This window comes from Lagopus muta, chromosome 16 (genome assembly GCF_023343835.1).
Source record: "Lagopus muta isolate bLagMut1 chromosome 16, bLagMut1 primary, whole genome shotgun sequence".
NCBI lineage: Eukaryota > Metazoa > Chordata > Aves > Galliformes > Phasianidae > Lagopus > Lagopus muta.
Window position 1 is genome coordinate 8,790,540 of NC_064448.1, and position 16,551 is coordinate 8,807,090.

The following is a 16,551-nucleotide window of genomic DNA, read 5'->3' on the forward strand; positions in this document are numbered from 1 at the left end:
TGTTTGTTTGTTTGTTTGATTGTTTGTTTTGTGTTTTTAAATATCTTGTGCGTTTGGAGCATCGCACGCTCAGAGGTCTGATTTCTGTTCCAAAAGCATCTGCAGCACAGATGGTCCCCAAGCAAAGCACAGTGCTCTCTCATGGCCTCCTGAAGGCACAACCTCGCTCACCGTCACCGCAGCCTCTGCCGAGGTTAAGAGAAATTACAAGGCAGAAGAGGCCAGGAGAAAAGCTGTTAGCCAAGGTCAAGGAGGTGAACAGAGCTGAAGCACGGAGTGCTGCAGGAGGTGTGGGTTTCATCCTGCTGACTAATGCCTGCCTCTGCTGACTCAGCTCTTTCCAGGAGAGCCACCAGCAGCTGCTGTCAGCAGCACCCGGCTGTGTGAGAGCCCTCCACACGAGGTGTGAGCTGAGTGACTGACCTCACCCTGACCCCCTTTATCCATCCTCACTGCTGCTCAGCCAGGCAAATCTGTATAGTTGATACGAAATAAATGTTGATTTATTGATGTCTTCACAGCAGTTTCCCACCTGGGAAATGGGAGAGACACAGACAGGGACCTGGGAGATCCCCATCAAAGACTGCTCGGGGCCTCAGACCTCATTGGCTCTGCCATACTGCAACACACACTGGTGCTGGGCTTAGATTTTCCAAAACAAAACCAAACCCTACATTTTCACACTTGCGTGAATAATACGCATCACACTGCAGCCCGTTGCAAGCAGCCAAAGGAGGAAAAGTGTGTAAATTGTGTCAGTAAAGGCCTAGCAATGCTGATTCAGGAAAACCCCTGCCCCAGGGTGAGCCCACCCCAGCCCCAGTGCTGGAATCCCTTCTTTGTTTCCCAGTAGTGGCTCTGGGGTGCAGACGATGCTATCCTCGAGCAGGTTGCAGCTTCCCATAGCAGACACAGGGGACACCCGATGCATGCCCAGCTGAGTGACAGCAAGGCCAGCGCAGCACAGGGACACAGTCATGTCCTGGGCTGCAGCCTCCTGCAGAGCCGCGTGGGCTGCTGCAAGCTCATCCCCTAATGGGATTAGGGACAGTAAAACCAAACCAGCTTGTACTGAGCATCAGGCCACCCTGAGGTACTGCGACCTGCTCCGGGCATCTGGAGCAGAAAGGCCACCCCAGGATGGCAGTAATGCAAAGAAAAGGTAGAGAAGCAGAGCCAGTGTTTTGTGCTGGGGAGAAGAGCTGCAGTTTGGAACCGGCAGTGCTTCAACCCTAGAAAAGCCTACAGAACCCACCCCGTCGGCACTGAGCCCCTGGCGGAGAGCAGAGCCCCTTCCCACCCGCATCTTTGGGATGATGAGAGGTCACCGTGCACCAGGGCCAGAAATCTCGGGTGGGTGCTGGGCTGCCTCCTCCACGTGGAGCAGAACCCAGAACGGTGATGCCCGCACCAGGAGGAGCCCGATTCAGACACACGCCGCTCCATTCCTGCCCCGACTGTCACAAGAGAAGCGGGACGCGGCCAGGAGCGCGCACACAGCCGGCACCGCCCGCAGCACAGCTCTGCTCGGGCCGGAAGGGACCCGCACGTGTCGCCCCGAGCTGCCCTCCCGGCCCCGGTAATTGGATTGCAGCGCTCGGCCGGACGCTGCCCCGGGCTGCGAGAGAGCAGAATTAACCCGAGCACAGCTGCTCTCGGCAAGGCTGCAAGGTCAGCGCCGCGCATCTCCTCCCTCGCTGCAACAGCCAAAAAAAATGAAAAAGGAGAAAAAAAACCGCTCTTGCTGAATGCAACCTTCCTACAGCCGCTTTGCCTGGGACTGAGCGGAGCACAGCGGCCGAACATTGCCCTCTTCCGACGCTCCTCAGTACCGCAGCTCAGCAGGACGCAGTCCCAGCACGGAGCCCTGACCCGCAGGCTGCCGCTGCCCTTCCAACCCCTCCCCAGGCGCCCAGGGAGAGACTTCTGGAGGCTGACCCCCCCCCCCCCCCCCCACACACACACACACACCAGGGTCAGCTTTTGTACGGGCTGTAACTGACCTCTCAGTCCTACATCGCAGCGTTATTTGGGACAGGGCGCTGCCTCGGGGGTCCTGCAGCACAGAAGAGGCGAGCACCATTGTACCTGAACCACATCGGGGCAGTGCTGCCTTATCCCCTTAGCACAGGCTCCGACCCAGCCCTCTGCCTTAAGCACTGGTAATGCCAGAGCTGAAGGGACTCCCAGTTCCTCCCAGCACACCTATACCTAATCTCAGTTCACACAGCTGCCTCCATGCCCCAAACCAGAGATGGCAGCTGGAGTCAAGCAAGATCATAAGGCTGTACTGCTGTGATAGGTCCCTCTTTGCACCAGGAGCTCAGCCTGCAGGGCTATAGTGAGGGGCAGGATGGTACCATACCTGGAAGGCAGCAGACAGGGTCTGGCTCAAGGTCCCTCTTAAGGTCCCCCTGGCCAGGTATAGCCTAGCTGGAGTTTTGCACTCCCTAATGCAGCCCAAAAAGTGCCTGAGCCTCTGGGCTGTGCTTAAATAGAGCTCCTGGGCCAGGTGTGTGGGCAGGTAATTAGTTCTTTCTGGAATTAGTAATAATTCCCCAGGTGGGGCTGGTAATTAGTGTCCTCTGAACTCTCACACTTGTAGCACTGCGTCCTTCTGAGCAAACCTGGGGTTGCACGGATTCCTCCACCATCCTGATGCTGTCAGCCCCAGAAGCCAGCTGGGTTGGGTGTCCATGGGACTGGGGGTCCCCAGCCAATGTGCTCTGCTGTGCCAGGAGCTTCCCCAGAGAATGTTGGAGACGTGGAGATCATCTCTTCTACTCTAGGGACTATTGCACAGTGAAGGCGAAATAGCAGGAATGGAGAGAAAGGCAGAAGGGTGGAGGGGAGAAGCAGTAGTGAAGCAGCCAGGTGTTCCCATCACCCCATGCCAGGTCAAGATGGGAACAGTGCTGGGGGGCACTGGGGGCTGCCTGGCCGCTGCCCCACACAGACGGGCACGGCCTCCTGCCGCAGCAAGGAATGTCTGAGAGAAACCAATCCTTGCTGTGCGGAGCAGGAAACTGCTGGAGACGCTTTAATCCGCCTAATCCAGGGCTCTGGCCCAATTAATATTCTATAGGATCTCCTGGAGCTCTTGTTTTGTTCTGTTCTTGGCTCGAAGGGCTGCCCAAGAAATTGAAAACAGATTATTGGGAAGAAAACAGCTTCAATTTGTAGACAGCTGTCTCTACCAAAGCTGGCTTCGATTCCAGCCATTCCCCGGGCGTGATGCATGCCTGGCTAGAAGAAGTTTCTCCCCAGTGGCAGCAGAAGGGCTTTTCTTAGGAGAAAAGATGAACGCCCGGCAGCGTGCTGGGCGAGCGGGGCAAGCTGCGTCCCCGCGTGTCCCGGCTCCGAACCCCCGGCACCGCGCCGCGTCCCCGGCCCGGCGCTGCCACCAGGGGGAGGCAGAGGCCGCGCGGTGCGGGGTCACCGCTGCGATCCGAGGGGTGCCGGGTCGGGCTGCGGCCGTGCGGAGGTTGGGGCTGGGGGCTCCTCCAGAAGTTAGCACCGCGGGGGGGTGCAGGTCGGCGGGACGGGATCATGTTCCTCCGCGAGTTCGGGGCTTGAGCAGACCGCAGAAGTATGGCCAGAGCCCTCTGTGAGACCCCAGGAAAGCATCTGCTGGGGGAAGGGTGCTTGGGGAAACTGCTTGGTGGGGGACAGCTGGCAAAACCACGTTGTGTCAGGTTAAAGTGTGGGTCTGCAGGAGAACTGGCTCTGTGACACAAAAGTGGCCCAGACTGTGACTCATAATAGCCCAGTGGTATTTTAAACACTGTATTGCTGACTCAGAGCTCTGGGAAGAACAACAAGGGCAGTCACTGCATGGCAATGCCAGCCTTTGCAGTATGGCAGTTTCAGGGTCTGCCATATGGTGATGTCTGCTTCTGCTGTATGGTGATGTTGACCTGTGCTTTATGGCAATGCCAACCTCTGCCAGCATAGTGCCAACAATGCTCCCACCCACTGCTCATCTGCCTCACGCCAACCCCAATGGCATTTGGGAATGGAGTGAGGAGGGCAGAGGAATGCACACAGGGCTGACACAGTCCTTCATCCCCCGCTCCCGGCTGCAGTGCATTCCAGGCAGCCCTCCTACAACACCACACTTTCTTCACCACAGTCCATCCCTGCACATGCTCACTTATCCTCTGCCAGGCCTCTCCCAAGGCACCTGGAGCAGCACCTGCCATAAATCAGGCAGAGCTCCCGCCAGGACACGCACACCTCGCTCTGCCATGCTGAAAAATGAGCACACAGCTTCTCATCTCAGCACCTGCAGCAGCAGGAGCCTGCTCTCATGGCTGTTCCTTGAGCTCAGGGTGTCCCAGCGCAGGCCAAGCGAGCTCAGAGCCATTGGGCTGTGTGCATTTGGTGGTGCTGAACGTGGCCGCCTGCTTTGGCTTTGCATGCTGCTGAGATTGTCTCTGCTGGGTTTATTTTCACACAGCTCCTCAGAACACAGAAAGTGAGAGCTCAAAGCAAACAGGAAAAAGGCAGGTTCTCTGGGCGGCTATTTTTAACCACTGCAAACAGCATCAGTGTCATTATATTTAGAAAAAAAATGCAGAGCGTTTCCTGCCTCCCCTCTCAATACCTTCAGCTATTTCCTTGCAGATGTTGCCAGGAGCAGCACGCAGACGGGCCGGGCTCCGGGACGGGAGTGCTGTAGCTGGGGAATGCGGCTCAGAGCAGGTGCCCCTGGCTCTTGAGGATGAGCGGGCAGTGAGGGCTTGGCCACGTCCAAGTGCCACCTCAAAGGTGCCCCAAGGGTGAGCACGGTGACAACGCAGCATCACTGTCACCTCCTCCTGCCACAGGATGGGGACTGCAGGTGACACCAGGAGGTCTCAGCTCTGGGTGGGTGCAGGCAGGTGGCTCAGGACCTGCGCTTGCTGCTCAGAGAGCTTCCCCTTGGCTTTGGCTGTGCTGGGCTCCTCGCCTTGTGCTCAAGGACTGCGGTCGGTGAAGCGTTTGTGCTTCATTCCCAGCATTTGTGTTTCGCTCTGGGTGGCAGCAGCGTGGCAGACCGCAGCTCAGCAGGGCCACGTGCAGCATCGCTGGGAAACAGGCTCTCCTAACCCCAACCACACTGTGCTGGTTGTGCTTTCCAGCAAAACCCCAGCACGGGGAGAACGGGATTTCTCCATGTGGATAGGGAAGCTCTGTGCCCAAGGGAGGTGACAGAGAAACTGTTGGAAATGTGGTACAGATGGCACGAACTGCAGCCAAAATCAGCTTAAACAGCCTGCAGCCAGGTGGTGGGTGATGGCAAGAGTACACAACACTGCTCTCAGTGGTATCCATGGGAGATGTCCCTTTTTTTCTGGGCTCAGCAAGAGCAGCTGTGTGCCCCTGCTGTGTTGGACTGTGCTCCTTTTTGGGCTCTGGCTCCCAAGAACTGCCTTCTGAGATGCTTCTTTGGGGCTCTGGTTGCTTGAAACAGAAGCAGAAGCCCTGGCCAGAAGCAGGCTGCACAGAGCTGTGGGTCTGGCTGCTGTCACCAACCCTGCATGACGCATGCAGACCCAGCGGCCAAACGCTCCCTTTCTGCACACCCCTCCCCGAAGACCCTCTCACCCAGTGCACTGTGCCCAGCTGTGCTGGGTGCCCACCCAAACCCCATCCTACAGGGGCTGCCGTGGCTCTCCTGCTGTCATCAGAGCATACATTCCATCCAGCCCAGCTGCTGCATGTTCTTAATGAACACTGAGACCCGTGTGGGATGACCTCCTCTCCTACCTTGCAGGAGATGCTCGCTGGGGGCTGTGGGTTTGCAGCCTCCCCATCGGGTCCCTGCCCCACAGGCAGCCTGACAGCAGCAGCCCGGAGCCAAACATCTTTTACAAATCACGGTGCATAGCTCGCATTCTCGGCTGGTTTATGAGTGTTTCATCTCCTCGTATTGATCAGGGCTGGAGCCGAAGTAATTACGTTCATCAGAAATAATTTCCCCTGATTTTGAGTCATATTTGAGCGGGTGCCCACCTCCCCCGCTCACCCCTTTCGGCACTGCAGCTCTCTGCTCCCTGGTACATACTTTCCGGGCGACATCGCTGCTTTCATAACCATGGTGAGACCTGGAGGCTTGTTTTTCTCAGCTGAATCCCACACATACACTAAAGGTTTCAGCTGTGCCGTTATGGACTTGGCTGGGGATGTGGTCAGGAGGAGCTGGTTGATGGGAAGTGCATGCCTGGGAAGTCCAGCACTGGGAAGGGAGCTGGGACCCTCTGCAGCACACCCCACCTAGACAAGGACTGGAGAACAAAGCTTATTTCAGCCTTAAACCACAAGAAAAACAGGGATAGACAAAAAGAATGAGCAACGTGATCAGGAAACACGAGTTAGCACCATGGAAAATACCGAGGGTCTGGACCCATGAGGTCAGGGTCTGGGTTTATGTCTTGTCTGGGAGACAAAACTTCCACTGAGATTGTAAAAGAAGCTCATGTTTGGAGATGCTTTATACCAAAAATAATCTCTCCGAGACTCACAACACTCGATACGTGATGATTCCTGACACTATTTTCCAAATAATAATGGGAAGATTCATCTGCCTGAGGCTTCCAGGCTTCATCTTACAAAATTCTTACTCTTTGGGTTATCTGAATGTTTAACTTATGGGGACAGATGGCTCTCATCTGGGCTTCAGCAGGGAGTCACTCTGAATTGCTGCCCAGGTTTTGCGATACCCATTAAGAAGCAGCGCTGGCCCTTCACAACGCAGCTGGATGTTGTAGTGATAAGCCCCTTGAGTCTGAATTATGACATTCTCCACGATTTTGGCTAACAGAGCCCTTTCTCAGTCGCCACAGCCCATCGACTCCCCAGTGCAACCTCAGCTCCTTCTTCTCTGCAGGCACAGGGGCTGTGAGTGGGACGGCCACCACCACAGAGCCCCACTCGTGGGGGTCCCCTGCGCTCAGCCCCGGCCCCCCATGGCAGCCCACAGGGGTCAGCGGTCCCAGCTGGAGCCGAGGGTTTCTGGTGCCGCTGCCTGACTGTCAGGAGCTGGACGGCAGCCCGGAATTCTTTTCTCACAAGTCACTTGGATGGCCACCAGATGGTAAATACTTTTCGTCTCTCCTCGCCTGGGCTTGGGGTGGATGTGGTGATCTCAAGGTAGAGGACTGCATGGCTGGTGGTCCCCCAGGGGATGGAAGTGGCCACAGAGGGATGGAAGCAGCCATAAGCAGCCCTTTTAACTTCAGGGCTCCTGGCTGTCCTGAGCTGTCAGTAAGGAAAGGAAGAGGCTTAAGCAAAGGGAAGGAATGGAGGGAGAGCAAGGTGTGCAGCCATTGCAGAGGGATGTGAGTACAGATGAATGGAGCAAAAAATTAGAGATTGGTGGTGCTGCGTGTTCAATGGCACAGCATGGAGAAACATGGCTGTCTGAAGAAGTCCATTTGCTGAGTGGGTGCCTTCATTTCTATAGAAACAGCAGAGCTTCCCAGGAGATGTATTTAGATCCATGCATCAACTGACCACAAAAAAGAAACAAAAAACCTGACAGTAATGCCATGGGAACCGCAGAGCACAACTTGGGGGATGAATCCCCAGCCATGAAATGACACGTGTGGTGCAAAACACAGATGGGGTACGTGCTCCAGAGGGGAAGGGTTGTAACAGTGTCTACACGATGAGCTGCTCAAGTACTGCTCCATGCTCCTGCAGAAGGCAGAACCTGCGTGATGTGGTGAGTCCAAATCCACACCATGTGCATCCAACCCCATGTGCTGTCCCACTGGGGGCTGCACATCACTTTCCTGCTCTTGCTGTGCCATAGGAGCCAAGGAAAGAAGAGCCCTTTTAGCACCTGTAGAGCTTGCCTGGCCATTCCTGCACACTGTGAATCCCACACAGCAGAGGGGCAGCACTCTGCCCTCAGCTTTGGGATTCCATGCAGTGTGGGTGACATATCCCTCTCCCAAAGCCATGCCCTGGGGCAGAGTTACATATGGGGCTGGGTTCCCAGCCCTGCTCAGGCTTGGCAATGTCCCAGGCTGGATGTCAGGGGAACATGTCAGGCCATCCCTGCCCGTTCACAGCCCAGCAGAGAGGTGCTGGCACTGTCTGACAGCCCAGGCTCGGCAGCCCCCTCTGCCATGTCCGTGCCATTGGGGACGTGTCCCTTGTCCCTTCCCCTCTCTTGCTCTCCCAGCAGACAGCATGCTCTCACCTTGAGGGGAGTGGAAATGTCAGCTGGAATGTGGGCTGGAAAAAAAAGAAAGCAAATCTTGAGGCTCGTCCAAACCTACTCCTGTTTATATTGGAGCCTGGGAGTGACATCAGAGCGAGGAGAGTATAAACACCAGCAGGACCCACTCAGGGCTTTAAAGCCTGCAAACATGAGGCTCCGGCTGGAGAAGCAGCTCCTCATCCTCTCCCTGCTCTGCATCCTCTCCAAGGTAAGGAGTCGGGCGTGGGATGTCCTCAGGATCACTCAGGGCAGCACCAGGATTCCCAGTATGGGACTGTAGGGAGAATGCAGTGCTGCTGTAGCCCTGACAGCTGGCAGGCAGCTGTATGTCTGCAGAGCTCTGCCTGGGAGAGAATTCCAATGAAGCAGCATAGTCTTAACTCTCATGGACCAAACGCCTCTGTGCTGCAGCAATGTGCTCTGTTTGCTCACCTGCCCTGCAGCCATCCTGCAGCTCCTGCAGGCTCCGTGCAGTGAGCACCAGCCCCAGGGCTACTCAGCTCTCCCCCATTCCAGGACGCTCATGCAAACCATCCAATAGATTGGGATTGTTCCAGGGGTTTGATTTTTTTTTTCTCTCTTGGATTCTGCATGACACAGCTCCCTGTGCAGAGTTTTGAAAAATGTTGGGGTATGTCAGTTCCAAATTCTTGTAATTGGTGCTTGAATCCCAAGCCAGACTGCAAGCAGGGACATCAGAACAGCCTCGTGCCTGTTTGACTGCTTTCCTGGGCACTTAAGATCTCCAACAGGAGCCACATTGCCATCTAATGACAAGTTAATTGCAGGGAGCATGGGGAAACAGATTAATAGCCATCTAATAGATTGCTGGATGGGCAAATCCTTCTAAAACATCAGTCTGTAATAGAAACCTGAAAGATGAAAAATGCACTTGGCTCCTGGGTGAGTTATGACTGATGAGCAGCTCCTGGCCAGGAGACCTCAGTGAGCTCTGGAGAGCCACCAGCTGTCCTCTGCCCCCAGTCCAAACATGGCCAACACCACCAGTGCCCTGGTCTCTAATGGTCCCCCTGCCTTCTGCAACAGCAGCAGTGCTGCTCATTAAGAGGACCAGAACAAGGCAGAGACTGCCCAGCCCATTTTGGATAGATTTCACCTCTCACATCCTGGCAGGGTTGCACGCATACCTGCATTGTGCAGGGCAGCACAGGCAAACTGCAGATCCAAAACGTTTGGCTTCCGATCCAACATGCAGCAGCCCCAGCAGCCGCCCTTGTCAGATGTGCCAGGGTAATGGTGTGTGCAGAACAGCCACAGACACACTGCTGCCCACCTGGGGGAACTCCTGCAGGCACAGAGCAGGCACACTGCCTTGGGGTACGGGTTGGCAGGGGCTGCTGCAGGCAGGGTAGGGGAGGAGGCAGCCGCAGCACAGAGAACAGCAGTGAGCCTCATCAGGCTTCAGTTCTCCCCTGCAAATGTGTTGTCCCATTTCTTGGCACAAATGAGATGTGCTCACAGCGAGGGGCTGGGGAGGAGCAATGCCCTCACCATGTGTACGTAGGTCCTGGGAAGCTGCATCCCCAACTGTGCACCAACTGCCATGGGGGCTGCAAACACCACCTGATGAGCCTCAGTGTGTGGATGCTCACTTCCCAGCCCTACCTCCTCCTGCACTCGCAGCAGTGGTGCATGTCAGCCCCCATCTTGCAGGGTATTCCTGATTCTCCTGGTTTCCATGGGAGCCCATCGTGCTGTGCAGTCACTTCCTAAGAACACGGCAGCTTTCCCAGCAGCACTGCCGTGTCCCCATGGATGGGCAGAGCCAACATCTATCTCCACCCAACCAAGGATGACTTCCAGAGGCCATCCCAGTTTGCAACCAAAGCCATCAGCTGTGTCAAACCCACGATGCTTTGTACCCCCAGGTGTGCTGCCAGCTGTGCCGACGGCCGTGCTACTGCTCCCACGTGCTGCCCCGCTGCCCACGTGGGTCCCCCCTGGTCCTGGATGGCTGTGGCTGCTGCAGGATCTGCGCTCGGCGCCTGGGAGAGCCCTGCGACTTCCTGCATGTCTGTGACCGCAGCCAGGGGCTCATCTGTGACTACAGCTCGGGGACAGGAGGCACCTGCAACTGTGAGCACTACAGCTGGACATGGCTCTGAGAGCTGCTCTGCCGAGGAAGATGCACACAGATGGCTGCAGGGCTGAGTTGCTGCTCCTGCCAATTCTAATGCCAATCGCTAGCCGGGTTTTTGGGGGTGGTTTGAGTGGGATGGGCATAGGGGCTAGAGGGGATAGAGGGGATAGAGAGCTGCAGGGAAATAACAGAGGGATATTTTCAAGTCTGAAAGCCTTGAGAGCTATGGACAGGGTTGGAGAGAGAGCAGTGGGTTTGTCACCACCTCATGATGTAGGAGGCAGGGAGGAGGAGGTTGGGCGACACATCACCTCATGCCTCCCTATGCCCTTGTGACCATCCAGTTCCCCCTCCTCCTGGCAGCCCCCAGTCACCACCAGCTATCCCCTCTGCCACCCCCACTCTCTGTCCCCTTGCCCCGGTGGCTCCCCACTATCGTTGCAGTCGAAGACAACGAGGAGGGCTGTGAGGTGAACGGACGGCTGTACCGTGACGGGGAGGTGTTCCAGCCCAGCTGCAAGCTGCAGTGCCGCTGCCTGGACGGGGGCTTCACCTGCGTCCCGCTCTGCCAGGAGGACGTCCGCCTGCCCACCCCAGACTGCCCCTACCCACGGCGTGTGGACATCCCAGGGAAGTGCTGCCCTGAGTGGGTCTGCGAGGCCGGAGAGCGGCAGAGCACTGGGGCAGGTAGGAGGTGGGACGAGGTGGTGAGCCCCAACAGGGGACCCCTCACTGCCCCTCTCTCCGTGGCACAGGGCAGGTAAGGCGGCACTGGGCTCCAATCCCACTTCCCCTCCTCTGTTTCCATCCAGCCCCCGCAGTGCCGTACCTCTGCCAGCCGTGGGGCACGGAGTGGAGCGTCTGCTCGGCCACCTGCGGCGTCGGCTTCTCCACCCGCGTCTCCAACCAGAACCGCTACTGCCGCCTGGAGACACAGCGGCGGCTCTGCGTGCTCAGGCCCTGCCCGGCTCTGCCGGCGGCATCCCCTGTGGTAAGCGATGGTGATGCCGACACCTCCAGGCAGCAGCTTGGAGTGGGAATGGGACATCCCAGCCAACACCCCGTGCACGCCCCGTCAGCCCCCCAGCCGTGAGTCCTCCAGCATCCACTGTCCCTACATCACTCCGCTTTGCCTTTCCAGAGGGGATGAGGAGGGTGTTTGCAGCTGCGCCCACCCTGGTTGTGTCCCACAGCCAATGTTCCGGGACTGAGGCTGGCACACATCTGTGACACCGTGGTTTTGGAGGAGATGGAAGACACGTCCCTCGGGAATCTGGGGGAGAACCGATGGACTTCAGCTGCAGAAGAGGGTGGAAATAGAGAACAAGATCCCTACAACACACCTGTGTACTCTGCTGCCCCGGGTTGGGTTGCTGGGCAGCAGCACCCTGTTGTATGAGATGGGGAAATCCTGCCAAGCACAAACACACCTGAGAAAAAGGGACGTGGTCCTTTCCCGGATCGGAGAGGCTTCTGGAAAGGGCTGAGTGACGCTGCTGTGCCCAGCACCGCACACACAGCTCTGCTCTGCAGAATTAGACCACTGTTGGGATGCCCCTTGCCCCCCACGCTGGGGATGGGGCTCGCTGCCCCACCACACCCGGACACCGGCAGAGGTGTTTTCCTGGCGGCAGCTCCCATTTACCTTCCTCACATCCCTCCAGGACAAACAGCTCCCTGCTCCGCCTGGCCGCCTGCTCTTCAAAGCCCGGCGGTTTGGCAGGGCTCTGGCAGGCGAGCAGCTCAGACGGAGGAGGCACCAGACATACCGCCCCGCATCCAAGTGCATACCCCAAAAACTAAGGCCAGCAGAAAGGCAGGAGACGGGAAAACAAACAGCAGCGATGAGCCCAACGGGCTGGGGCTGCTCCAGCGTGAGGAGCTGCACAGGAGAGCCGAGCGGCAGTGAACCCTTAAGGGCTGCTCAGAAACGAAACCCAAATGCCCTCTAACGGCCTCGCAGCGATGTGCAGAGCAGAGCGAGAAGGGCGGCGAGCAGAGCAGGCGAGACCGCGCATCTTGGCTTTGCACCCCTGCAATCGAAGCATTGTGAACGTGATTGCAGCACGGCCAGCAGCAGAGCCCAGCAGCTCCAGCAAGTGCTGGAAATAAATCAGTGTTGAAGGGTGTTGTCACCTCTTCGGGGGAAAAAATAAAGGAGAAAAAAGAAAAAAAGAAAAAAAAAAAAAAGAGCCTTGCTGCTCATGCACGCTGTTTACAAAGAGAATTATTTACTGACATCAACCATTCATTTAGTGGGATGGAGGGGATGCAGGAGCCCCCAGCAGGCAGCACGCAGCACGAGGGACTCGACACCATCGGTTTTCTGCCTCTGCAGTAGCTGTGCCAAAAACAGCAGTGGTGTGAAGCTCACAGAGACTTTAAAACCCACAATGTTCCTCTGCTGACATGGGTAAGGCACAACCACTGTACCAAACATCCTGGGTTCAAGGCAGTTCAGTTTTCCGTGTGCTGAGATGCGGCCCCCTGTGCTGGCTCAGCCCATCCCAGCCACCCCACGCTGCTGGTGAAATCCTAAAGGTCACTTTTCCAGCAGCAACCTGCAATCTGTATCTCAAACACAAATGACTCAATGCACCTCTTGGGCTTTTTTTGTTTTTTTTGGGGGGGGGGGGGAGGGGAAGGGGGAAAGCTGTGATTCACTCAGCAGAAAACACCTAAATAATGAATTAATGACTCCAAACAAATCAGAGTTACTTTTCCCTAAAGAACAGAGGGAAACTGACCCTCACGATTCAGGTGCTCCCTTTAAGCTGTGCTACCTGGGCAATAAGTGCTTCCTGCAGCCCCAGCACCGGGCCCTGTGGGTGCTGGGAGGTGTCAGATAAGCGCTGCACACCCACAGACGGTTACAGGAAGCCCTGTAGCTCAGAGCCACATCCGTACCCACAGCGGCACAAGAGAGGCAGAGCACGGTTTGTTTCTCGGCAAGCACGTGTAACAGTCGACATCTGTAACAAAACACACTTATTTTGCTGCTGTTGAACAGAATCTCTATTGCTTTTGGAGCCAACTCGCCCGCAATAAGCAGACACTCCTGTGGCTCGGGCTCCTCTACGGCAGCACAGGAGGGCAGGGCCGTACCCCTGCCATGGAAAACCGCATTCCTTCTGCCCGTTGGTCTGTTTGCTCTGGTGCCCGGAGATAACGCTATTTCTGGCGTTGTTTGTGCTGCAGCAGCTGCTCAGCAGTGAAGGTGGGTGATGGCATTCTTCGGGTTTGGTTTTAACTCTCGCATAAGCTCCGCCAGCTCCGTGCGCCCGCCGCGTCACACCCCAGCGCCTGTGGGCAGGAGGGGGAAGGCACAGCGCCTCTTGCGTTCCCTCCTCTTAAAAGCGCTCAAGGGAAAGAAGAGATTTTTCTCTATTTGTGGAAGGAATATCGAGCGGGCAGCAGCGGGATGCTGTTGCTGCGCGCTACCCTGGAGATGCACCGGGGCCAGGCAGCGTCGCACATCCGCGGTGCTGGCACCGCCGCTGGCACGCGTTGTGATGGACCGGGGCCACCCGCACTTTGCAGGCGGATCTCTGCTCTGCCCTCGCTCCTACCGCCGGCCGTCTGTGGGCCGTGCGGTCCGAGCACGGAGCTGCAGGTCGGAGTTGGATGCGGGGTGCAAGAGTGGCGTTCCCTGGGGACGGGACGCAGCGAGCAGAGCGGCAGCGATCTTTGAGCTCTCCCCACCCCCGCGGCGCAGAGCCGTCCCAGGCATGCCATCCTCCCGCCCCTCCCAGCACCACCAGAAATAGCTCGAGCCTTGGTGCCCGGCTCGCAGTGCCTCCAGCGGGCTGGCAGCTCATCTAGGAGCCCCACGCTCCGTATCCCTGGCGCTGGGTCCTGACCCCACGAGCACCTCCCCGAGCGCCGCGCCGCCTGCTCATCTCCTCCAGCGCCCGATGGCCAACAGCACTCCGCTCTGGGACAACAGCAGCCGGGCTCTGTGCCCCGTGGATGCCGCCTTCGCGCAGCGCTTCCTGCCCGGCGTGTACCTGGTGGTGACCCCGCTGGGGCTGCTGGGGAACGTGCTGGGGCTGTGGTATCTGCACTCTGGCCCCCACAGCCCGCTCAGCCGGCTGGTGGGCCACCTGGGCCTGGCCGACCTGCTGTACGTCTGCACGCTGCCCTTCCTCATCAGCTACTACCTGCGGGGCCGCACCTGGGCCTTCGGGAGGGGCTGGTGCCGCCTCACCCGCGGGCTCTTCCACCTCAACCTCTACGCCAGCATCGGTTTCCTCACCTGCATCAGCGTGCACCGCTACCTGGGCATCGTGCACCCGCTGCGGGCGCGGGGCCGCTGCCAGGCTGCCGTGTCTCCAGGCCGGCTCAGCGCGGCCGTGTGGCTGTGGGTCATGGTGCAGGTGGGCCCTGACTTCGCCTTCAGCAAGATGGACCCCATGGGGATGCGGTGCCACGACACGACGGGGGATGAAAGCCTGGGTGCCTACGTGCCCTACACCGCCGCCATCACCGTGACGGGGTTCGTCATCCCCTTCCTCATCATCGTCGGGTGCTACTGCCACGTGGTGGTGGTGCTCTGCAGGAGCGACACGGTGGAGCCCGGCCTCAGAAGGAGCAGCATCAGGCTGGTGGTGCTCGTCATGGTCCTCTTCTCCGTCTGCTTCCTGCCCTACCACATCTTCAGGAACCTCAACTTGCTGTCCCGAGCCTGGCAGCGGCAGGGGTCCTGCACACAGGCCATGAAGAACATCTACATCTCCTACCAGGTGACCAGGGGCCTGGCCAGCTTCAATAGCGCACTCAACCCTTTGCTCTACATCATGACCAGCAAAGACTGCATGTCACGCATGAGGAATATCCACCAAAGGGCCAAGGAGACCCTGGGATCCATCTTCACATGGGAATCCTCTAAGCGAGCCAACAAGATGAGGAGCAGCATCGTCTTTGAGTTGCAGGAGGCTTCTGAGCAGCTCTGATCAGTGCAGCACCTCCCCGACACCTGTGCACATCAGCTTCAGCTTTCCCCCACCTGAAGCATGCTTTGTGGTGAGATGAGACTGCAGTCCTCGGCTCCAGCATGGTGCCTGGGACAGAGGGGATCGAGGGCAGCAGGGAGTAGGCTGGGCTTGGGCTTTAGAACAGAGTAACCAGCCCAAAGTGAGGCAGAGAGCTGCTGCATTGCGGGATGGTGGAGAGGGGGAGTTCTGCAGGGGGAAGTGCTGTAGAAATGGAAACATTCACTAACATATCTTGATTGAAACATGACTAAACTGTGCCAGCAGCGGTGGTGGTTGTTTCTGGAAGCAGATCTGCTTTGGGATCTGGCTTATCTTCTGCAGCCCGCCTCCTTCACAGCAGAAAAATTTACTTTAGAATGATTCACTCTCTTGCAGAAGAGTGTATAACAAGCAAACGGGCACATTAAAGTTTCTCAGGGCTTTTTTTTTTTTATTACTTTGCAATGCAAAAGACCGCAGTGGCCTGAACCATTTGCTCAGCAGGCAATACTCCAAAGAGCTCTGAGCCACTTGGGTGGGGGCTGCAGCTCTCCGGCATTCGGCCTCACAACGGTATTAACATGAGCTATTGTCTCTTGTAAATCTGATGTGCAAATGTCACCTGCAGAGAGGCAGCACTGGCTGAAGTTGTGCAGAGGTACAGTGAGCTGCCAGGGCAGGACGTGCATCAACTTCCTTGGACGTGGGGGCATTTTTGTTGCAGGGGAACAGCAGCTCCTGAGCAGCACTCTGCTTTTTGCTTTCGGTTCTCCCCAGCACGAGCAGCTGCAACGCATGACCGCAGCAGTGAAACTTGAAGCAGCAGATTTCAGAAGGGGCACATGAGTTAGAACTGCCCCCTACCTGGAGAGCACAGCCCCACGCAGGACTGAAGTCAGAGCAAAGCCTGACCGGTACCAGCCAGCTGCTGCTTACATGGCCCCACCTCACTGCTCCACAGAGGACACAGTGGCGATCACATGGGGCTAATGCATCGGAGGTGCAAATAAACACTTGACATGTTCACTTGTGCCCCTCTGGCTTCTTCTAAAGCTTAGTGGCAGCACAGAGCCAGCTGGCCTGGGGGATGGAGCTGGGGCACACACCAGCTCTGCTCCCCCCCCCATGCGCCCAGCTCTCATCCGCTGCCCCCCATCATTAAGGGTGAATTAAAGAGCATCCCACAAACCAGCCCTGAGCCCAGGATCTGTAGCATCTCATGGTTCCATATCCCACGTCAGTCAATCCAGCAGAAGCCATCGGGA

The 16,551-nt window shown here is 57.3% G+C and overlaps 2 protein-coding genes across 3 annotated transcripts; both read left to right on the forward strand.

The window, feature by feature from the left end:
* Nucleotides 1-7,507: 7,507 nt before the first annotated feature.
* Nucleotides 7,508-12,902, forward strand: CCN5 (cellular communication network factor 5). 2 transcript variants are annotated; one of them, XM_048963049.1, is made up of 5 exons: nt 7,508-8,420; nt 10,102-10,309; nt 10,758-11,000; nt 11,126-11,304; nt 11,455-12,902. In XM_048963049.1, exons 1-5 carry the CDS (start codon nt 7,728-7,730, stop codon nt 11,461-11,463), a joined length of 1,332 nt encoding a protein of 443 aa, XP_048819006.1. In that variant the 5' UTR covers nt 7,508-7,727; the 3' UTR covers nt 11,464-12,902. The 2 variants fall into 2 exon arrangements, with proteins under 2 accessions (XP_048819006.1, XP_048819005.1); XM_048963048.1 differs by having other exon boundaries at nt 11,126-12,902.
* A 153-nt stretch (nt 12,903-13,055) lies between these two features.
* Nucleotides 13,056-16,312, forward strand: LOC125701268 (P2Y purinoceptor 1-like). The gene has a single exon (XM_048963055.1). The coding sequence runs from the start codon at nt 14,228-14,230 to the stop codon at nt 15,263-15,265; it is 1,038 nt and encodes a 345-aa protein (XP_048819012.1). The 5' UTR covers nt 13,056-14,227; the 3' UTR covers nt 15,266-16,312.
* The last annotated feature ends 239 nt before the right edge of the window (nt 16,313-16,551 follow it).

Bases quoted from the DNA above. Each gene is read 5' to 3' on its own strand.
- LOC125701268 (XM_048963055.1), top strand. From the start codon at position 14,228: ATGGCCAACAGCACTCCGCTCTGGGACAACAGCAGCCGGGCTCTGTGC.
- CCN5 (XM_048963048.1), top strand. From the start codon at position 7,728: ATGTGCATCCAACCCCATGTGCTGTCCCACTGGGGGCTGCACATCACT. The intron at 8,421-10,101 runs GTAAGGAGTCGG...TTGTACCCCCAG, and splicing joins TGCTCTGCATCCTCTCCAAG to GTGTGCTGCCAGCTGTGCCG. The intron at 11,001-11,125 runs GTAGGAGGTGGG...GTTTCCATCCAG, and splicing joins GCGGCAGAGCACTGGGGCAG to CCCCCGCAGTGCCGTACCTC.